Genomic DNA, 24,613 nt, shown 5'->3' with positions numbered 1-24,613 from the left:
ATTCCACTGATGTGCAATACTCAGTACAGGTAAACTGAAAGCAGAATTTTAAGGGACAACAAATAGGGAAGAAAAGAATGGGGAGTTATTGTTTAAGTTATTGTTTAACTGCAAGATGAAAATAACCCTGGAAATGTATACTGGTAGTAGGTCATAAAATGTGAACACAATTAATGTCACTTAAAAATGGTTAAGATGGTAAAACTCATGTTATATCTGTTAAAACACAACCTAAAAAGAAATTGAGACCCAGAAACCAAGTTTCCCTAATTAAGACAAGTCAAGGTAAATAAATAATTTTATTTTTAATGTATGAGATCTTGAATAGTCTTTTTTTTCTATGAAACATAGGAAAAGTTATTATTAATTAATTTTTAGAGGAAAAGATGTTTCAGAATGGTGAAGGAAGAGAAAGGGACAATTGAGACGCTCTATCACTTGCTGTGTGACTAGTGAAGAAACAAAGTGGAGAGATTTTGGAGCTTGGAGACAATAGATTGGTAGCAGTTTGAGTGAAGAACACTTGGTCACATCGCTCAAAGTTCTTCGGCTTGGTCAAGTGTAAGAGGATTCACTGAGAAAAGGATCACAAGTTGTATTCACTTTGAGTCATGCTAATTTCAAGAAGCCTATTGGTCCAACTCACAGGGGGCCAGGGTTCTGGGGAAGTGGTTGGGTATATATAAGTCTGGGGTTTGGGAGAAAGCTCATGCCTGGAGATGTCGAGGTGGAAGTCATTAACCTATAAATGGTACTTAATATAAGCATAGTATATGTGTATAAATTAATATAATACAAATAACATCATGTTGCTGTCCTGCTCAAGCTCTACTCACTGTCGTAGGCCACAATGAAAGACAGACTAAAAGACCAATTGTGATCTTGGCCTCTTCTCCTTTACCTCTCTGACTTTGCCTCCTATAATTGTTGTCACTTTATTTTAGCCAACTGCTTCACAATGGATACTTTGCTGCTTCTCAGAAATACCAGGCCACAGGTCTGGTGGAGAAAGAGAAAGGGACTATAGAGATTCTGTTTCACTTGCTGAGTGACTAGTAGAAAAACAAAATGGAGAAATTTGGGTGTTTGAGGACAATAGATTGGTAGCAATTTTTCCCTGCTTTGGCTAGATCTAGCTCTTCCCAAGATATGGCTCCCTGGCCTACTACTTCAATATTTTTGTCACTGCGTTTCTCATTTCAGGCTCCCCTCACAATCATATTTAAAGTTATAGCCTTCTCTTCACCACTCCGATCCTCCTCTCTTAATTATTTCCCATAGGACTTAATTACCAATTATTATGTTACCTATTTAATGTGATTATTCTGTTACTCTGTGACTCATCTCTGTTTTAAGTTCTCTAACTTTAGTGGCTAGACTAGTTCCTGGCACAAAGTACTAAAAAATATGGCAACAGGATCTGTGTTTCTCCTGAAATGATATAGACAGATAGTAGGTAGATAGATAGATAGATAGATAGATAGATAGATAGATAGATAGATAGATAGATAAGAGATAGATAGATTGATAGCATAGATTGACTACAGATAATAATTTTAAAGGGGAAAAGGAAAGAATAATATAGAAATGAAACATGATGACTATACAGTTCATAAAACTCTTTTTCCCCCTCTCCTAGCAGCTGACAAGATTTGTCTCTGTTGGGTTTAAAAGCAAATGATCTGCTCTGTACCGTCTGCTGTGCATGGCACTACCAAGTGTGGTCAGAAAGCAGGTACTTTTGACAAATACTCATATATTTGTTCTACATTTAGTGCACTGCATTTTTATGAGGCATTTTGTTAGAGTTTTGTTCCAGTTCTTAACAGCCTGTATTTCTTCACAGCAAATTATACATAAAGTAACTGATATACTCATACCCTGTCTTCCCAGGCAGATCTGATGCATACTGATGTGTCTTCTTGTATTGACAGGGTCTGAATCCATCAGTTGTCCTAGTCTCCGTTAGGCTACCATCTCTCTACAAAATCCCTCCTTTATCAATGGTAATGGGTGGCCTCTCTCACTCACCAATGAACTCCATTCTACTTTTTAAAACCATTTTCTTCTTATGGTTTTTCTCAATATTAATATCTTTCACAATTTATAAGCACAACTCTTTGCACAGTTCCAATGTGTTTGGAGGAACATATGAAATTAATATCATGTCCATCAGGATTCAGAATGGTTCTATCATCCTCTAGGTTTCCTCATGTTTGCCCACTGGGATCAAGCTTGCTCTTCAAACATGCCCTAGTCATTTTAACCTAGTAATTTAACATTTCTTTCCTCGCTGAATACAGGGCCTTCTGTGTAATCTTTATGTCTTTATTTTCAGTGTTATAAATTTTGAAACAGTGTGGGTTTTTGTAACCTTTTTTAATAACAATAATGACAAAAATTTGTCTATACACCCATTATTTATTTGTCGCACTTGTCATTATTAAATATTATCTCATTTAGCACATCATATTGTAACTCAATGGGAAAAAAAGAAGGAGGAAGCAAGACATTCTCTCACAGAGGAACGTCAATGAGATGCCTCGAGTTTAAACTTCAATCGAAATTCTTAGATCTTGTGATGCTTCACTAAACAAATTACAGATTCCCAATTTCAGATTTGAAATTAGCTCTTGTCCAACCTTTAGACAAACATAGACTCCATCTGTCAAGACCTAAAGAAACATCAAGAAGTAAAAATACCTATCTAGGGCAACAGGTAGGCATGTTAACCAGAACATGTTATAAATTACAAAGAAATTTTATGTAACTGAGAAACTTTTGAATTCCTGAATAATGAGAGAATCTAAGCAGAATGTTAGAATAAATAGTTCTGGTCTGGCTTTCTAGACCAGTTGTGGAGAGAAGCCCATTCTGGTTTAGTAGTCTCATCTCCCTTTGGAGTTCAGGGACATGATTTTCAGATACCATAAATCCTCACTAGAACTTATATGCTTCTAATATAGTGTGTTTGATCATCAACTTTGAATGAAATGATCTCTAGATATTTGTAAATTTAAGTATTAACCCTATTTTGAATTTGTGAGTAGGAGGTTTTACTTCTGGAAAAAATCATGTACTAAATGAATCTTTTCAGGCTTTTTTTCTTCTCTAAGTGTAGTCAAGTTCTACACTCTCAAAACTGTGAACTTGCTATTTTGCTCCAGAATGAACAAAAACATCAAACCATGTCTTTAAAATATTGAGACTAACTACTTTGGAAAAATCTAGAACTTTCTTTTTATTTGGTAAGGTGAGAGGAAAGGGTGCATTCCCATAATAATGGAACTATTTACTGAAGAAACAGACAGATCTATCAAGACAGCATTCCTCTGAAATCGGTGAAGAATGAATCTGCATGTGTTATATGCGTTTCATGTAAAAATCCATCATCTATGACTATTGATATTGTCACCCATCTACTCAATGTTAATTGAGTGTCTACAATGTAACAGGCACTGTGGAGAACACTGAGAAGTTCAAGATAAAATATGGTCCTTGATCATCATCTATTGGGAAGTGTGATAATTCTAAGAAAGAGAACTAAAACTGCTACACAGGTTTGGAGCACAGACATCTGAATGACAGCCCCTAGGTGGCGCATTCTGTGTGCTGTAGAACACACAGAGTGAAATACATGTGGAATGACACTGGTAGAGGGCATATGGAGGCCAAAAGCTGAGGCAAGCTGCAATTGAAGTAATGCACCTGCCGGGAAGGGTGGGACGGGAAGACATCATGAAACATCCAACAAAGGCTGAGGAGAACGGAGGAGGGGAAGTGCTTCATCAGCGTCGTGACATCTTCAGATCTCACTACGAATAATCACGGGCAACACTGTGGAGTCTAGATGCCAGAAGCTATAACTGGTGTCATGAGAACAGGTATGAGTCTACGTTCAGGTGACAAAGGGTGACAACCTCAACATGGTGGAAATGAACAGAGAGAATGAATTCCAACACTATTAAGAAGATAGGTATAGCAGGTCACACTCATTTGCCTTCAAATTCTATCACCAGAATCAACAACCAGTGAATCACCAGAATTAACTAGTTTGATGTAAGAGAAGGAAAAAAAAAATATATTCTACCCAAAGTATTGGCAAAGGTCTTGTATTGTTTAGTGAAAAATCTGAATAGCTGACATGCCAACTTCCTTTTCTAGTCATTTCTCAAAACACCAAGCAATGCTTCTGTCTTGTGTTACTCTGATTTAGTTTTGCATTCCTATGCCTTGCTGAAATATATTGATTTTTTTCAATCATGCTTGATAGCAAATGTTAATTACATTTTTCAAAGTTTCTTGAAATTCTTTTATATTTTATCAGAAGTTTAATCTAATTGGAATTGTATTAAACTGATCATTAATTTGAGAAGAACTAAAAATTTTATGATATTTATATTTCCTATGCAGAATATATATATATATATCTTTTTTCTTATTCCAATCTTATTTTATATTTTAAAATAAAATTTTAATATATTTCCTTACATCATGTTAAATTTATCGTAGTAGTTTAAGTTGTTTTGTAAATGCATTCTTTCAATTTTATTCTAATTGTTTCTATTATAAAGAAAAGCAATGTTTTTCTACATGTAGTTTGAGACTTAAACTATCTTATTAACTGTTCTGATTACTTTAATTGCTTTTCAGCATAGTTATATTGGAATTTCTAAATACATAATAATACCACATGTAAAAATAATAATCTTTTCCTGAAAAACAAAATATTCTTTGTTTTACTTCCCAAAAGCTCTATGTTTCTTTGACTAACAGAAATATTAGAAAACTTATCAGGCCTGTTCAGTTCTTAAAGAAAACACATTTAGCATCTACCCATCTAGCATGCTGATTACTCTTTAGTTCTTATAAAACACATACAATTCTGAAAGTCTGTTTACATTCTTATTAATATGAAGTCTCAAAAAATGATGCCTGCCAGGTGCCAGTGGCTCACATCTGTAATTCTAGCTACTAAGGAGGCTGAGGTCCAAGGATCATGGTTAGAAGAGAGCTTGGGAAGGAAAGTCCAGGAGACTCTTTTCTCCAACAAACTACTCAGAAAAAAAAGCCTGAAGTGGTGCTGTGGCTCAAGTGGCAGAGTGCTATCCTTGAGAAAAAGAACTCAGTGCCCAGGCCCTGAGTTCAAGCCCCAGGATCAGCACACACAAAGCAATGTTAATGACTAATTTTACAAAATGTCATTCCATATCTAATGATGTAATTATAAGACGTTCCTCAAAATAGTTCCTTAGTTAGATACTTGGTTTTTAAGGTTTTTGCTCTCTTTTGCATTAGATGTGAGTAAAACTATTCTCTTAATGTAGATAAGGCCTTATCATCATAAACAAGGAGATGCTTCATGAGACCAGTATGAGGAGTAATTCACTGTCAGAAAGAACTAGAGTTGAAGTCTGACTCTATGAAAATCAGCACAAGTCATCTAGTCATTGACAGGCTCTCTTCTGTCATTGTCTTAATCAATTATTACAAAAACCTAAAGAGATGGATACTCTTCTTCCATTTGCTTTATGAATAAAGAATCTCGGGTGTTAAGGAATCTGTTATTTGCTGAAAATAACATGAGGTGAATAAAGAGGGTTCAAACCTAGTTCTTAAGGCTCTCAAACCCATCATACTTGTGTTTTTGAACTACCTTATAAGTGGTAACATGTCCACCCAGCTAGGTCAGAGGAAGATATTCTATCAGCCATGATTAACTTTTAATATTTTAATGAGAAAATTTGAATATTTGTCCAAAGATAAATAATAGGTATCAGCCTTTTCACACTACAGCCTTGAGATTCCAAATAGCAATAACTCAAGAACTGAAGACTTCAAATTGCCATCAAGAATTAATTTGTCTTTGCCTACTTCACTTCTCCTATAAGACAAATCCACTTGACTGATTAAGTAACTAGTTCTTCAATATTGTGCCATAGATTCCCTAGTGCTTTCTTTCAGAGAGTAACACATATGAACATAAATAGCTCCTATCAAAAATCTATGAGAGTCAGGCACCAGTGGCTCACACCTGTAATCCTATTTACTCAGGAGGCTGAGATCTGAGGATCATGGTTTGAAGCCAGGTGGGGCCGAAAAGTCTGTGAGAATCTTATCTCCAATTAACCACCAGAAACCCTGAAATGGTGCTGTGGCTCAAAGTGGTAGAGCACTAGCCTTGAGCACAGAGACACTCAGGGATAGAGCCAAGTCCCTAGAAAAAAAAAAATCCATGAGAAAAAAGTCCATTTTTTGACAGGGCACTTACACTGTACTTCACATGCCAAACCCTATACTAACAATAATTTCCATTTCCAAAGATACTCCTTTCTAACTTGCATTATACAAACTCTATTCCTTACTTCAATTTGGGATTTTTTTTATTTAGATGCAGTTAATGGCTTGTCATAGACTTGTATGAAAGAATTTGCTAAAGTACCTAGTAAATATAATTTCTGATTTTGTAAAAATTAAATCAGTTTATAAAACTGTTCAATATTTTTTAATGTAAGAGGTAAAGCAGTAATCAGGCTCCTTCTATATGTCAGGTAAATCTATGTTATTTCAATTCATTTTATTCCAATTCTAAGAGACATATGTTAAAACTCTCTGACTATACTATTCACTTATACATAATTTTCAGGTTATAAAACTATAGCAATCATAGTTAAAGTAAACTAACAACTTACATGGCACTAGGAGAAATAACTGAGTAAAAACCAGATGTCAGAACATTCTAGGATATTCCAGAGAACCCAATCTAAGTCTAACAGATATGCAAAGAAAGTAAGCAATGGCAGATTAAGAGATTTAAATGCTATTATAAAAACACACACACACACAGGCAAGCAGGGAACAGGTGGCTCATGCCTGGAATCCTACCTACTCAGGAGGCTGAGATCTGAAGTTCTGGGTTTGAAGCCAGCCTGAGCAGGAAAGTCCATGAGACTCTCATCTCCAATAAACTACTCAGTAAAGGCCAAAAGTGGTGATGTGGCTCACGTAGTAGAATGCTAGCCGTGAGCAGAAACAGCTCAGGGACGGCAGACAAGCCCTGAGTATAAGACCCTGGACCAGTAAAAAAAAAAAAAAAAAAAAAAAAAGCAAACCTTTATTTTCCTGCATTATATTCTAGTTCCTGTAATGAAATTTCTGGGGTACTTGAAGACATTTTTTTTAACAGTGAAGAAAACTGAATATTTTTCATTTTATGTAGATTTTTTTCCAAATTTATATCATAATAGTGGATACTGCATTAGTAAATGCACTAAGGTTGTAGACAGACTGAGAAATAAGCAAATCTTTATTTTTCTGAGTTTTCTGGGTAATAGAAAGCCCCGGGCAATGAGACCGGTTTCCTTCTTACGAATCAAATCCATGAAGTTTAGCCTTCCAGACAATTTAGCACATGACAATTAAAACAGTAGACTTAGGCCACAATAATATGTCCCTGCACATAACCTGGGATAGCTAAAATATAAAATGCCAAGTGTTAAGAGACTACAGACATAAACATTATTTAAAATTTCCTACCAAACACAAAATAGTTCACTCACCTTGGGAAACAGTGTATTTGTATGTATTTGTATTTTATTTTTTATTGTAAAGATGCTGTACAGAGGGGTTACAGACATTTTAACATGATCAAATGATAGGAAAACTCAATCTGCAAAACTCCACATAGAGCTCCCCTATGACCCAGCAGTCCCACTTTTGGGCATTTACCTGAATGATCACAAACAAGACCATACTAAAGCTACCAGCACAACTATGTTTATTGCAGCACTATTTATCATAGCTAAGATATGGATCCAACCCAGATGCCCCTCAATAGATGAACTGATCAAGAAAATGTGGTGTATATATATATATATATATATATATATATATATATATATATATATATAAAATGGAATTCTAGAGCTGGGAAGGTGGCTCAGTGGTAGAGCGCTCGCCTTGCATGCTCAAAGCCCTGGGTTTGATTCCTCAGCACCACATAAGCAAAAAGAAAAAAGCCGGAAGTGGTGCTGTGGCTCAAGTGGTAGAGCGCTAGCCTTGAGCTGAAAAGCTGAGGGACAGCGCCCAGGCCCAGAGTTCAGGCCCCATGACCGGACCCAAAAAAAAAAAATAAAAAAATAAAATGGAATTCTACGCCTCCATCAGAAAGAATGGCATTGTCCCATTTGTTAGGAAATGGAAAGACTTGGAAAAAATGATATTAAGTGAAGTAAGCCAGGCCCAAAGAAACATAGGTCCCATGGTTTCCCTTATTTGCAATAACTAGTATATGTCTGAGACAAGCAGAAGCGGTCAGATAAGTTGATGTTAGGTGAAATGAACCCCAAGATAAATATTCAAATGTTTTTTTCTTTCACATGATTGTTTCAAATGAACTTTACAACTTTGGCGAGGAAGTGGGGGAAGGGATCGGAAGGGGAAACAAAGGAAGAGACAACAATGCTTGATAAGAAATGTACTCATTATCTTGCCCATGTAATGGTAACCCCTCTGTATGGTATTTTCACAATAAAAATTATTAAATAATTTAAAAAATAAGGTTTAAAATAGTATACAGCTTATAATCATATTTTAATCATGTGTATTATATATTTATTCATCAAAACCTTAGATTCCTGTATGTATTTAGACATACACACATATGACTTAGAAGATATGAACTTAAAGTGTTAAGAGAGCCATTTTTAAAATTAATTTTATTTATTTATTTATTTATTGCCAATCCTGTGGCTTGAACTTAGGGCCTGGACACAGTCTCTGAGCTTCTTTTACTCCAGGCTAGCACTCTACCACTTGAGCCACAGCACCAATTCTGGCTTTTTCTCTTTATGCAGTACTGAGCAATCAAACCCAGGGCTTCATGCATGCTAGGTAAGCACTCTACCGCTATGCCACATTTGCTACCCAGGAGTGCCAATTTTTTTAAATGATAGTTTGATCTTTTTTTTTTTAAGTGCTAATTCGAACTGAGGCATGGTGTCACATACCTGTCAGCCTGATAGTAGGGAGTTAATGTCAGGAGCATCAATAGTTTGAGGCCTGGGCAAAGGAAAGGGTGAGAACCTTTCTCAAAACAAAATAAATAAAATGGAAGAGGATGTTGCTCAAACAGTAGAGTATGTAAATTTCAAGTGCTAAGCTGGTACCAGTGGCTCATACCTGTAATCCTAGCTACTCAACAGGCCAAGATCTGAGGATTGCTGTTCAAAGCAAGCTCAGGCAAGAAAGTCTGTGAGACTTGAATCTCCAATTAAACATCCAAAAATCTGGGAATAGCGCTATGACTCAAGTGGTAAAACCCTAGCCTTGAGCACAAAAGCTTAGTGACAGTGCCCAAGCCCTGAATACCAGGCCCAGGACCTGCACACACACACACACACACACACACACACACACACACACACACACACACACACACACACACATGCACGCACACAAATGTTCAACTGTTTGCAAGGATACATTTTCTAGCATTGTAAAAATAGAGTGCTAATTTGATAACTTTGGGTGGTGAGACTTGTGTTGATTTGCAACCTATACATGATAATGATAATAGTGTACATTTATGTCTTCTGAAATAGATTATTCCAATATAGAGTTACCTTTTTAATCTTCTGTTTGTCCATAATGAATCATTATTTTTCTTTATGGTGATGTCATTTGACAGACTAAGATTTTTATTATATTTTTTTCCTACTCTACTGGATGGGGCACTAGTCATGGTGTATCTTTTTCCTTGTTTTCATTCCAAGTTTGACCTCAAGTACAACTTGCATTCTCACATTAAATATATCTCTGCTTTTTACAAAATTAACATAAAAACCCTCAAAATTGTTTAATCTTTAAGGTTTTCTTCTTTAAACCTTGTATTTTTCTAGTTTCTTAACCCTCCAAGATATATTTTCTCTCTATATCATCATAGTTTCTTCTCATAAACTAATTTTACTTTAGTTTGCATACCACATTCCTCATATTTCTTTATGCCCTTTCTCCCTATAATTTTTAAATTTCTATATTCCAAACAAAGAAAAGATGGTGTTTTCTGTTCAAGTATCTCCACACTGCCTTCCATAGTGGTTGCATGATTTACATTTCCTCTGATGTTATATTAGTGTGTTTCCTTCCTTATATACTTGACTGTATTAATTGCTTTTGTATTTTTGATGTTGGCCATTCTAACAGTAGTGGGATGGAATCTCAGTGTTGTTGTGATTTGCATTTCCTCTATGGCCAGGGATAATGAGCATTTCTTACTGCATTTACTGGATATTTTTCATTAAAGTTACCAAGTAGACCAGTGATAAGGTACTATTACAGCTGTGAGAAGAATAAAAGCCTATCTGAACCAGGTGCCTTGGCTCACCCACACAATCCTATCAAGTCAATAAGTTAAGGTCTAGAGGAACCTAGTGAAAAAATATCTGGGGCAGGGAAATCTGTTAGATTCCACCTCAAATGTACCATCACAAAGCAAGGCTGAAGCACGGCTTAAGTGGTTAGGCACCAGCCAAATGCAAGCGAGCATGAGGCCCCCAGTTCAAATCCCAATTACAGAAGAAGAAAAAAAGCCATATGGTGTTTGACGTGTTGACAATGATAAACGTATTTGTACCAACTAAAATTTCCATAACTTAAGAACATGTATGCCACTGTTCCAGTTTAGTTTTATATTAGCATCATTTCAAAGCCAAGAGTTATGAAAACTACGAGCACTACGCATGAAATAAAGTTAAGAAAGGTCAAATGATAGTGTAAAATGAGAAGCTCAAAAATGTAGACCTCCATTGAGTCAGTTTGAACGTTTAAAGAAAATTAAACAAGAATCAGAAATATACAGCAGATTAAATGATACCAGACAATAATTAGCTAGAGAAATGAACTAAAACCTAATATTGCTAAGGTTTCTGATTAGCATACATGGTATAATTTTAACATTTCTCCACATTTGGAGATTCCAACCTTTATCAGATCTTCAGTCCTTTTGCCATGTAAGATAGCTTGTTCTCAGAGGAAATTGTACCAAAAATTAGTGCGTAACGTACTTGAGGGGGAGTTTGGGGGAGGAAGCTCTTCAGCCTATTGTAACTCACATATGTTTTATTCCTTTCTGTTGCTTTCCTGTCCTTTTTTTCAGAGTTATTAAGAATTTATACTTTTCTCATTTCTCATTCATCAGAGAGACCTATGTTTTGAGAGTGGCTTTTAGATAGGACAGTTTTAATAACCAAGGTGGTCTTATCAACTTCAGTCTCACATTATTCTGACAAGAAGGTTAATATTTTAAGCTTTTAATTTTCAAATGCATGTTCTCTGTGAATGGCATACCCCGTGCTCCTTCCAAAGCGCAGGCATGTCTATGTGGCTCTCTTCTCAGTGAAAAGAATTTGCAGTGAGATCATCTTCCCATTAGCATGTCAAGATAATCAGGCCAATTACTTATTTCCTGGAGGCAGGAAACTAGAGAAGCCCCTAGATTTTCTTCCTTCCTTCCTCCCTTCTTTCCTTCCTCCCTCCATCCCTCCCTCTCCCTCGTTCTCTCCCTCTCCCTCTCTGTTTTCCCCTCCTTCCTCCCTCTCTCTCCCTTCCCTTTTTTTTTTTTTTTTTGCTGCATCCTGGTGGTACTTTCAGAAGCCTCTACTCAGCTGATTTATGCTAGCCAAGCTACTCCACTTTAGGGTACAGGTTTAATCTTAAATCATATCATTATTGATTATGTGGAGCAATTTCTACCTGTTCACTTCAAAAACCAAGTAGCACAAACAGTTCCCCGGGCTCAGTTTCTTGGAGGATACATATCCTGGACTGCACCATAAATTCTCTCATTACTTTTTTGCCAGGCATTTACATAAGAACCTTGGGGAATTCTAATGATCTTGGTTTTCTTTTTTTTTGTTAAGCTGAAAATTTGAGGCACAATATAAATATTTTAAAACTTCCCAGCTGTCAGTAATAGGAATACGCTTTCCAGGGAACTCTGAACAAACCGTAGTTTAGCTTCATAATTACTCTAACAAAACATTCTAATTAAAAGGGCAGTCTATAAGGAGTTGGTGTGTTTCTCTAGTTACTGTTCACTGTCACAATGCATACAACAGACAGCAAAGGCAAAAGGAACAGAAGTTGAAGGAGAGGAGGGAACTTGCCTCTGATGACCTGTCAATAGCACTGCCTCGGTTCAGCTGACATGCAGGGCTCCAAGTTACAGTTGTGAATAAATCACTTTTGTGTTTGCAAAGAAACTCGATGTAGAGTCAGGGGCCTGCCTTATGCAAGGAGCACCAGTGGTGTAGCTCCCTTCGATACGGATTTCTTTTGGCTACAGCAAAGAATTCCTCTCAGTTCTAAAGCCTCTAATTTCAAAATAAAGTCTTCTTAGCCATGATGTAAGGAGAATCAGAGCAACTCCATGTAAAAATTTCTGCATTGGAATGCTGAGGATTCAAAGCCGCTCCAACATCTGCATGAAAAACTGTGGTGGCAGGCATTCTATGTTAATTTTATCATTTAAGCATTTACATAAACAACTGAAAATGAGATGAACATTTGCCAAAAATATCCCTTGCTAAAAATATATGAATGTGTGTGTGTGTGTGTGTGTGTGTGTGTGTGTGTGTGTGTGTGTGTGTGTGTGTGTGTGTGTGTGTGCATACATACTTAGTATTTCCCATTTGGAGCAACTCATGACACTATGTAGACTGTCCATTCATCCATACTTTAATTCCTACCAGGGCTTACATTTTCATAATTAAATGGTGTAGTCAAAAGAAGAAAACCAGACAGAAGGAAGAAGAATCAAAATCACTTTACTGAAGTGCCAGTGGAAAGTGCTTATGGATCATTAAGGTGTGAAGGCTTTAGGACCAATCCAATTAATTCCTTAATGTTTACAGTGAAACATTGCTTTATAGACTGAATGAAATCTACAGGCTCCCAATTTTCATAGAGTTAAATGATCTGAAATATTTTTTTAGTTTCCATTATTCTTAAACACAATCTCAAAGCACAATCTATAATGATATAGTACGCAAGAAGTATCAACTGACTTCCTTTTATTTTCAGAATGGTAATGTGTGTATTGTGAGAAGGGACTAGAATGGTCCTAGCAATTACCATCCAAATGAAGATGCAGAATGAGAGAAGAGGCATAATGTGAAATGTGTTGTAAGACGGTATGAAAATGGATGGGCAAAGCAGTACAAACTGGTTAAATGGGAATGTGTTCTGAACCAACGGTACAATGGCAGAAATAATACTCTTTTTCAAAGTGGTTGAACAAGTTTACACAGAAAGTACTATGGAGTTTCCTCAAAAGACTCCACATAGAGCTCCCCTATGACCCAGCAATCCCACTTTTGGGCATTTACCTGAATGATCACAAACAAGGCCACACTAAAGCTACCAGCACAACTATGTTTATCGTAGCATTATTTACCGTACCTAAGATATGGAACCAACCCAGATGCCCCTCAGTAGATGAATTGATCAAGAAAATGTGGTATATATACACAATGGAATTCTATGCCTCCATCAGAAAGAATGACATGGCCACATTTGTTAGGAAAGACTTGGAAAAAATGATATTAAGTGAAGTAAGCCAGGCCCAAAGAAACATAGGTCCCATGGTTTCCCTTATTTACAATAACTAGTATATGTCTAAGACAAGCAGAAAAGGTCAGATAAGTTGATATGAGGCAAAATGAACCCCAAGATAAGTATTCTAATGTTTTTTTTAAATTTCTTCCAATTGTTTCTAACATATTTATTTATAAGGTAATTTCTTTGTTGCTTTTTATGTCCCTCCCCATGGAATAACCCCTGTTTTCACTGTATTTGATGCTGGTATACTTTGTGGAGGGGAAAAGAAAAAACAAATTGCTTAAATAGGGATACAGGTGGATCCATTGCAACAATGAGATGTACAAGACGTTATGTCGAAAACGAACTTTACAACTTTGGCTTGGAGGGGGGGTATGGGGGGAAGGAGGAGATGGGAAGGAGAAACAAAGGAGGAGCCAACAATGCTTGATAAGAAATGTACTCATTACCTTGCTCATGTAATTGTAACCCCTCTGTAGTATTTTCACAGTAAAAATAATTTAAAATTTTCAAAAACAATTTTAAAAAGAAAAAAAGAAATAATACTCCTAAAGGAAGGCTGTTTAAAGACTATGTACTGTCTCACGTATATCTCATAATTCTACTTGTCTGAACACTTTTTCCTAAAATTTCTTGTGTGCATACTACTTGTTTTCATCAAAGATTTCATAGTCAGAACAGCCATTATCTGTCTACATATTCATAGAACTTATTATTTTCATATTTGAACCTCCCATGACTCAGTACACTCTAGGTCCTTAATTTTGTTCCCACATAATGTATTTCAAATAAGGGAAATGAAAGCAGGAATGCTTCCTGTAGAAAGGAGATGCCCTTAGAGCAAGATCATGGGAAAATTCAATCAAATCTAAATCAAGCACTTAATACAACTGCAACTGATGGACACAGCATGCATATTCTTCATTACAAGAGTTGTATGAAATGGATGAAGAAGGCGGTATGGATATGAATAAGCATAAAATTAAAGAGAAATTCTGTAGCATTTAAAACAATGATTTTTGTATTTTGGTTCCACTTAGATTGTGACTCAGTCAGGAGAAAGAGTCCATAAGTCAAGTGTGGAATCCTATTCTTTCAGGATATTTTATAGGAACTCCAGCGCCTCTGCTCCATTTATTTTCAGTCTTTCCAGTAAGAGATATAGCCCCTGAGATTTGGGTAAAAGATATGACCTCATTTCTTAGAATTGTTGGCCTTGAATCACTGACTTTTGTCATCAGGCCAGTGCTGTGGGATTGGGGGAGGCTTTGCTCTGATCACCTGAACTATACCTCAACTCGCAGAACCCAGACTTGAGTCTAGTTCTGTGGCTCCACATTATCTTGATCAAACTGGAGAAATGGGTTAGTTTAATTACCCTTGTTGAACTAATAATGTAGGCTCCGTAAAGGTGGATGGGAGGAAAAAGCCCAGATACATACACTTCAAATATTATTTCTCAAGTAAAATGAGAAAAATCAAATAGGTTTAGATCTTCTCTTAACCATTCTTCCATTCTGTACCAAATCGACATGATTTTAGATTTGACTTCACTGGCCTCTTGGCCATCCTCAAGCATCATATGGGCTCTGGCCTCAGGAACTCTGACCTGGCTGATCTTTCTGTCCAGATGGCTCTTGATCATCTGACTTTGACTGCACTCCTCTGAGCTCTGTTCTACCTCATCAAAGAGATCTACTCTTCCCTACACCAAAGAATATTCCCAAATATTCTGTATTCCCTCTACCATGCTTTATTTTTCATTAGAATATTTAATACTAGCAGTTGCTATATAATTTATAATCCTTAAGAGTAGGGACTTCGCTGATTACTTTCTCCCTAATACCTAAATTAATGCCTGGAATATATAGGCTTGTAACAAGAATTACTTTGAGTAAAAACATACATCTATGAATACTCCCCAGACTATAGGTGAAGACATTTTTTGTGACTGAGACTTGGAGTCCATTATAACCTAAGACAACTCAACATCTCCAAATACTCTCTCATACTACATATAGTATTGAACTAACTGATTTGCCTGGGCTTGCCTACTGCTAATATATGTTTACGCTTTAATCACTTCAAAACGCAAGTTTAATTATCACAATTTTTTTCTGTAGAATAAATACACTATTATCTGAAGGACTTTCTAAAAGCAATGTTCAAAATCAGGTCCAAATTTGGTCTTGCCAGATTTAGAATTTGCCTGTGTTTAAATGCAGTCATGAAATAGGTTTTTATTTCAAATTTTCATCAGTTTCCTAACAGTGCTATTGCCCCACTTCCAACTGGATTTATATCGCTCTATTCTTTGTATTGTCAATTTCTAATGGATACTTTTCCATAGCTGATTCTATCTATCTATCTATCTATCTATCTATCTATCTATCTATCTATCTATCTATCTATCTATCTATCTATCTATCTATCTATCTATCTATCTATCTATCTATCTACCTATCTATCTATCTATCTATCTATCTACCTTCCTACCTACCTACCTACCTACCTACTTATCTACCTGCCTGCCTATCCATTCATCTCTCTATCAACTCATTCATTCATCTGTCCACCCATCATATATTGGACCATACAATATTAAAAATATTTGATTATATTTGTACTATCATAATTGTCATTCCCTGTGCTTTCATCTAAAGTGCCTTTGATCAATGAGTTTCAAGATTCTGTTCAGATTCAACTTAATAATATATGAATTTTATATTAATAGTGCTATATCATCCACAACTGATGTCTCAAGGTAACTATTGAGTAAGCGAATAAAGTACATTGTCCTTTAACCATACTCTCAAATATACATATTGGTACAATTATCATATAAGAAATACTTACTGATATTTTATTTAAAAATTTTAAAAGCCAGAGAAAATAAAGTAGTATATTTTAGGCTTACTGTCAGAAAGCGCAACAACTACAAAGAAATGCTAGCAAACAATTATATTAAACAAAGTGAGCCCCCCCCCCCAAAAAAAAACATCTAAGTTCAACTTAGGTTGAAAGAGCTCAAATAGCCAAGGGGAGAGGTAGAAGAATGAAGGGGGGAAGGGGAGAGAACGCAGGTAAGAATTCATTGTATATACACAGAATTGAGAAACATAAGAGAAGAGGTTCTTTGACATGCTTTGTATCTGAACATACACTACATATCCCCAGAGTTGAAATTCATAAAGGTTTGTACAGAACCACAGAAAGAGAGGAACGAAAGAAGGCAGAATGGAGAATGGTAATTCAGAGGGAGGTCTTACCATCCAGGTCGTTCTCTGGGGTCTCCCCTGTATACCAGCTGGAAGCAGGTCCAGTACCATTGACAGTCATGGCGGACACTTGGAAACTGTACTGACTGCCTTTTTCCAGTCCTGTCAGAGCATTTTCCATCAAAGAAAAAAAAAGTTAGCGAACAACAAAAATCTCCAACTGGGTTTCAAAACTTTTAGCAAAATTTTAACCACACTTGACATGCTTTACATTGTTTGTGATCCTTGTGGTAATAATTGTTATTTTGACTAAAAGAGCCGACTATCACAGCAAGAAATCAAATTATGTTTCATATATCCTCACGTATTTTTCTTCAGTTTTATAAAAATGTACCACTGAAAATAGCCTCAGGGCAGATGCAGACTATAAAATATGAACGATGAAGAAATAATCAAAAATAGCAAGAGTCATTTTTCCTCACTGCTCAGAGAATCCCCGACTATAAATCAAAAACAGTCAATCTGAAAATTTATGTCTCCATCATTCATTCAAGGTCAGCGGTTTTGTTTACTTTGAGCCAAGAAAGAAGAATCCAGAGCCATGGCGTTTCAGCAGAATGCCAGCAGGCTTTTGTCTCTAGAGACCATCTTTCCTGCAAACATTGCTTTGCATGAGCCTCCACCTTAGGACTTGAAGGAAAGTAATCTTTTGTATCATTTGGAAACATTAGATTATGCAAGTAAAAACAACACAACACTGATTTTATAGCGCATAGGTAGAATAGACCCCCATGGATCATTAGCCTTGTATGCATTCATTTTGGCTGCAGATAACTTTTATGTTGTATCCCAAAGAGCTTATTATAAAACAATTAGTGTTGGTTGCTTTGTTGTGAGTGGTTCTTCCAAAACTCATGTTGAAATTCTTTCCAGTATAATGGTATTAAGGGATCTTTCAACGTATGACTAGACCAAAAGGGCTTTGCCCTCATGAATTGAGTGCAGTGTTGATGATGTTGGCAGTGGCTTAGTTATTAGGAGAGAGTTACTGACAAAACAACAAGATGAGCTGGGCCCAATGTTCTTTTTGCCTTGGACACCTTTCTTCTTGGGATGACCCTCATCAGAGGCTGGCTCCAAAGATTTCTATTTCCTTCCATAAACTTCCTAGCCTTCAGAATCATGAGCCAAATAATCTAGTGTTTATGAACTACCCAGACTGTGCAATTCTGTTATTGAGCAGAAAATAAACAGAAGATATTGGGAACCCTGCATAAGTTGCCAAATCCTTAAACCCCAAGGTGTTGAATAATCCTAATAAAGATAAATGTGTAGTCTGTTTAATTTTGCTCTCATTTCCTTATCAATATTAGTTACAAAGAATGACACAGAAATGAAACAAATTACTGGGGAAATAATACTTATAGCATATACCAAGATACATATTATAAACATTTTGAACAGGAAGAAAAGTACTTTATACTAAGTAGGAATCTAAGTCACTACTAACAGGAAGTAATGTTTGAGGTGACAGAAGGATTTGGTAATGCTGAAGTATAGCTTCTATGCTTACGTAGCCCACTATTAGCAAAAACAACTCAATAAGTTCTCCCAAATTATTGTTTTCATTAAAGAAAAAGTTGGTGCTCTAGAGAATCTATTTGTAAAGTAGACCAGAAACTCCATGCACTGAAAATATTGGTGCTCTTGTTGTCATTGTTTTGGTTGGTATTTTAGTTGTGCATCCATAAGCTCACTGGTATTCTACACACATGAAAGAAGTTCACACAGAGCACACCCAAAAAAAAGTAACATAGATGAGTGACAGCAGTATTTTTCCTTAATTTTTCTTTTCTTTTCTGTTTTTTTTTTTTTAAATCAGTTCTGGGACTTGAGCTGAGGGCCAGGAGCAGTACTTTTTTTACATAAAGAAAATGTTATGTTGACATAAAACATTAAACATCATCCAAATCTCAAAGGGACATTTTAGGAACTTAAGGATTTTGTCTTTCCCTCAGGTAGGTTTTATTCATTCCCGTTAGATTACATGATATTGAGCTGACATTTAATTACTTTCTATACTTTCATATGCACTAATTACTCAGATTGAGGGATTATAGGCCTATGCTAGGAAATTGAAAACAATTAATAGCCAGGAGCCAGTGGTTCATGCCTGTAATCCTAACTACTCGGGAGGCTAAGATCTGAGGATCATGTTTGAAGCCAGGGCAGGAAAGTCTGTGAGATTATCTCCACTAAAATACAAAAAAAGCTGGAAGTGGAGCTGAGACTCAAGTGGTAGAGCATTCATCTTGAGCAAAAGAAGCTCAGGGACAGTACTCTGGGCCTGAGTTCTAGTCCAGACTGGCACACACACACACACACACACACACACACACACACACAGACACACACACACACACACACACACACACACACACCTCTTGAACCAGTTAATGGAGAACTTAGGGTAGAAACATTCACCTCACCATTGCATTCACTTCACCATTGCATCATATGAATTGCATACTGGTTCTGAAATGTTTAATGTATTCTTTTATGTTAGGCCTATATTAATTTCATTTTTATTCAAAATGGGTAGACTATGATGTCAATTCTCTTTGCAATGACTGAACTGTAAGGCTGTTAGTGACAATTTGGCCGCTCTACAGAATCTAGATATTTAGTTACTAGTCAAGATGGTGACAGGGCAGGTATTTTATAGATGGGACTCAAGTTCATTCACAGACAGTGTCAGGGATACTGCAGTGGGCTAGATCCAGTAAAGTGGAAAGTTTTAAGTCCATAGTGGAGGCACCTGCTCCTCCATGTCCAGTCCACCCTGGGAGATGCCAGCCTGTGCCTTAACCTAATTCTTGATTCTAACTCTCCTTCCTCTTTCTCCCTCCCTCCCTCCTCTCTCTTTGTCTCTCCTCTTTCTGATCTAACCATGGCTGATATTTTAACACATGCAATATTTCTGTGATATGAATGAAAAATTTTAATGTCCAATTCTATTTCCTCCACCCATTTAACATTGAATCAAGTTGTTTACAGAAACTACCATTTGTAATATCATTTATTTAAATTCTTATGCACATTTCTCCTGTTAATATTTGCTATGTTTGGATTGAGTTCAGGATATGACAGCCAGTAATTTAGCTTTGAGTTAAACACAGACGCTCTTAATAACTTGAGCTTAACAATACACAGAAGTTTAGAGACAATCTACTATCTCATGCTTATCTTCCCAGTGGAGTCTTAGCTGGCTTAGCATATGTAACGGGGAGCAGGCAGCTCTTCGTATCTTCTCTATCATATTGGATGTGAAGTTTGAGCTCCATATTGTGACCTATATCACCCTGAATATCCTACCAAATTTCTTTTAACTATTATAGTTTATTTATTTAATTAATTAAGGATTTTTTTTTGGTGCTGATCCTGAGATTTGAACTCAGAGCACAGGCATTGTTCTTGAGCATTTTTGTTCAAAGCTAGTGTTCTACCACTTGAGCCACAGATCTACTTCTGGCGTTTTGGTTGTTAATTGGAGATAAGTATCTCACAGATTTTCCTGCCTGGGCTGGCTTTCATGCTCTAATCCTCAGATTGCAGCCTCCTGAGTAGCTATGATTATAAGCCTGAGCCACTGCTGCCCACCTACTATGCATTACTTTTAATATAAACCTTTATTTTGTATTTTATTCTGTTGTACATCTCAGCTATAGAACTTCTTTTTCTATGAACATATAGAAATCCCAGATTATATATAAAAAAGTTAAAATCTGAATATAGAATCTCCCACTAGTAAAGGACATCTTAAATAATGTCAAGTAAAATGACCTACGCAATGCTAGACAGCCCACAAAGTGAACTGTAATTAAATCAAAGAATGAAGAATGCCTTTAGAAAGAGAAACCAATGGGAGGAAGCCATTTACAAAATGTTTAATATTTAGAAATGTTCTTAGATTTCACTTTATCACATCATAACATAGAGATAGTTCCTAGGCTTTATCCAGGGGGAATCTTCCAAAAAAATCAAATTTATCTCTGGATTCTAAATTCAGGGTCTTCCCAACCAATCCTTCCTCAGTTGAATTAGATCTGTGACTTTTTCCTCTGTCTAGGTAAGTATCACACACTGTGATAAGCAGAACCAGGCATTTTGGCTTTTCAGAGAGGCAATTGGGACACCACCTTCAGAAGTGTAGACTGAAGATATCTCCACTTCGATTCTGTGAGGGATACCTAGCAGGGAAGTCTTAGATGTTCTCAAAGCTCTTTTTATCTCGATTTCGCATGTGAAGTGATTATTTAGCACTGCACACTTCTACCTTGTACTATTCTTGTGGAAACCAAATGACCTATCACTCACAAGTCATAAAATCAAGCATCAAATACATGCAGAGATAACAAACATCATTACAGTGATTGTGTGCAGTGATTTTTGTCATTAGCTCTTCTGATATGTGCTGATTTGCTTACACAATATGAAGTTATTACCATTTTAGAGATGACACTAATAAAGCACAGACAAATTAGATCATGCATCTCCCCAGCCTAAGCTGGGCTCTAGAGACTCCGCAGTTCTCTTTACATGTGTAGTAGTAGTCTAGGCTAGCTCTAAAGTGCAGTATCAGCAACTGATATAAGGCACTATGGAAACACACAAGAAAAGCCAAGGCAAAAATACAAGAACTTATCTGAGAAATAACTAAAGCCAAAAAGGGCCAGAGGCATAGCTGTAGAGTCTGTAGCAAGTAGAAGGTCATGAGTTCAAACCCAAGTGTCACCAGAAATAAATAAGTAAGTAAATAAGTAAACAAATGAAATATTGTATAACTAATAATACTTTTTTGTTATAAAAATTCTTCTATTGAAACATTACCTCTGCCCAGACTATCCTTAATTCTAAGAAACTTTGAAGTTCTATAATTCTTTTACTCTCTAATTTGTTAGATATGGCAAGAGATGGTATATTAGTAAAGCAACATTATTTCCTTTACTTTCCTAATGCTGAGAATGTTATAAAATTATGCTATCATTTCAATTTTTCAGTCCATAACATATCAATGCATGTTTATCTTTATGCTTATTCTATATTGTCCATAAAATATGACAATGCTTTTAAATTCATTTTCAAACAACCTTTACTGAAGAGCACTCAGAAATTAAAAACGGACTTTAAATTTAGGTGACATATGTTCCTACAATAAAACTGATGGCAGGGATTTAAAATCCTCTTTATCATTCTGAATTACTATTTTTTAAATTATTGCAGATGCTTCATTATCCAGGTAGGTATGAACACATATAAAACAAAAGCCACCTGTGTAACAGAGGCTTATATAAAATCAGTTTGATTCCTTACAATTGACTATTGATTATCATACACAAAACATTCAGGCCTTTATATACTTCACACAGCCATATCAATATATCCTTGTATTTTACTGGAACTGGAAATGTAGGGTCAAATTCTGTTCATTTTAAATTGCTATAAATCTATATAGAAATCAATTACTTCAATATAGTACAAAATGTAATGGTGACCAGGGAAAAGACTAAACCAATTGCCCAGCATGTAGTACTTGCTGAGTGCTAATGTTTTGTTTTTTAATTGTAATGATACTGTACAGAGGGGTTACACTTACATGAGCAAGGTAATGAGTCCATTACCTATCAAGCATCTTTACCCCCTCCTTTGTTTCCCCTAACATCCCTTTCCTCCCCACCTCCCTAACTCCTTCACCCCCAAAGTTGTAAAGTTCATTTTCAGCATAGTGTCTTGAACATCTTGTTGTTACAATGGGTCATCCTGTATCCTTATTTCAGCATTTTGTTATTTCTCTTCCCCTCCCCAAATTAGAAAAACATATATACAAGATGCAGGACACCAGAATCAAATACAGTGAAAACAGGGGTTATACCATGGTAGAAGAACATACAAAAGAAACAAAAAAAAATCACAAAGAACATTATAAGTACATTAAAAAGAACAGCAAGAAAGATAAAATCTTTTGTGTCCTTATCTTGGGGATCATTTTGCTTAGCATCAGCTTATATGGTCATATGTACATAGCTGGTCTTTTTTTTACCTCTCTGCTTGCCCAAACGATCACAAACAAGGCCATACTAAAGCTACCAGCACAACTATGTTTATTGCAGCATTATTTACCACAACTAAGATATGGAACCAATCCAGATGCCCCTCAGTAGATGAATGGATCAAGAAAATGTGGTGTATAGGTATATATATACACACACACACATATATATACGTATATATGTATATATATATATGTATATACACATATATACCCATATATATACATATATATGGGTATATATGTGTATATATATATATATAGAGAGAGAGAGGAATTCTATGCCTCCATCAGAAAGAATGACATTGCCCCATTTGTTAGGAAATGGAAAGACTTGGAAAAAATTATATTAAGTGAAGTAAGCTAGAACCAAAGAAACATAAGTCCCATGGTTTCCCTTATCTGCAATAACTAATATATATCTAGGAGTGCTACTGTTTTTAAAAATATTTCCAAGATATCTAGAAATGTTAAAGATGTTTTAGAAGTCAAGTCCTGGAATAAAATAAAGACAGAAGCTTTGCCGAGCCACATTTTACAAAAAAAATTAAGAGTAGAACAATACTCATTAACTGTGTTCCTATGGCTTTTATTCTAAATGAAAAATATTATCCGTGACTTTTGCTATAATTATCTGGAATTGTTACAAATCCAGCTGCTTAGATTAAGTGTTCATCCCCAAATGCATTTTTTGTAACTCTTGAAATAAAGAAGCATGTGAGCATAAGTATCAAAGTTAAAAATTAGATTTTTACAAATCTACAGAGATGGGAATGAGCCTTTGTGAGCCATTCTAGGTAATAAGCTAATTACTTCACCCCATTGCTTTGGATGGAATCACATTGAGCGGGAGTAGTGATAGGCACCTCACGTTGATTAGATGTTCTAATTGTCCCATGTATTTTAGATGAATAATAATGTAGACTTGAGGGTTTCAAAAATTTTTAAATAAGTAAATTGTATTAGAGGCTTGTGATGCAACATGACTGTTGTTGAAGAACTAATAAAAGGAATCTGTTTTGAGGTAAATTGCATCTTACAAAAATCCACGGATAAGTGGAACTTTAGAATATGACTGCACTTGGACACAAGGTCTACATGGAATTTGCTGGGGTATCTCAGGATCCACTCTTTATGGATTTAGGGTAGAGCCGATATCAAAGACCTGGTGTCCTTATGGAAAAGGAGAGGACAGGAAGCTGTGTAGAGAGAAACATGGCACCAAGGTGGAGGTGGAGACTGGAGGAATGCTTCTGCAAGTGAAGTTAACATTATGGACTGTTAGCAACAACCAGAGATGTTTCCTTAGAGCTTCCTGCCCTGTTAATGCCTTGTTTCTAGATTTCTGGCCTCCTGAACTGTGAAAATGTATTGATTCGTTGTGCCAACTTAATAGTGAATACAGTGTAACAGTGAAAAGATTAATGCTTGTTCTTGTTCTCTCTCTCTCTCCCTCACATACACACACACACAAATATTTTACCACTTAGTAATATGTTTTAAATATTTAAGATGGGATTTGACATAGTGTTACTGTATCAGTTTCAATAGGCAGAGTATTTGATGATATTATTATAGCTGGGGTTTTTATTGGAAGTTTAGGTTTTCAAAAATTATTCACTCTAAAAATACTACTACCATAAGCATATATTTAGGTTAAAATATTACA

At 35.9% G+C, this 24,613-nt stretch overlaps 1 protein-coding gene across 1 annotated transcript in view; it reads right to left on the bottom strand.

Moving 5' to 3' along the window:
- Dcc (DCC netrin 1 receptor) overlaps window positions 1-24,613 on the bottom strand; it is a 992,977-nt gene that overhangs the window by 157,744 nt on the left and 810,620 nt on the right. Inside the window, exon 14 of the mRNA XM_042675181.1 lies at window positions 16,887-16,997. Coding sequence (XP_042531115.1) covers window positions 16,887-16,997 — 111 coding nt within the window. The remainder of the gene's footprint in view (window positions 1-16,886; window positions 16,998-24,613) is intronic.

This window comes from Dipodomys spectabilis, unplaced genomic scaffold (genome assembly GCF_019054845.1).
Source record: "Dipodomys spectabilis isolate Male_0828 unplaced genomic scaffold, ASM1905484v1 ptg000024l, whole genome shotgun sequence".
Classification (NCBI taxonomy): Eukaryota; Metazoa; Chordata; class Mammalia; order Rodentia; family Heteromyidae; genus Dipodomys; species Dipodomys spectabilis.
Note: the sequence above shows the minus strand (reverse complement) of the source record. Positions and strands in the feature narration are given on the sequence as shown.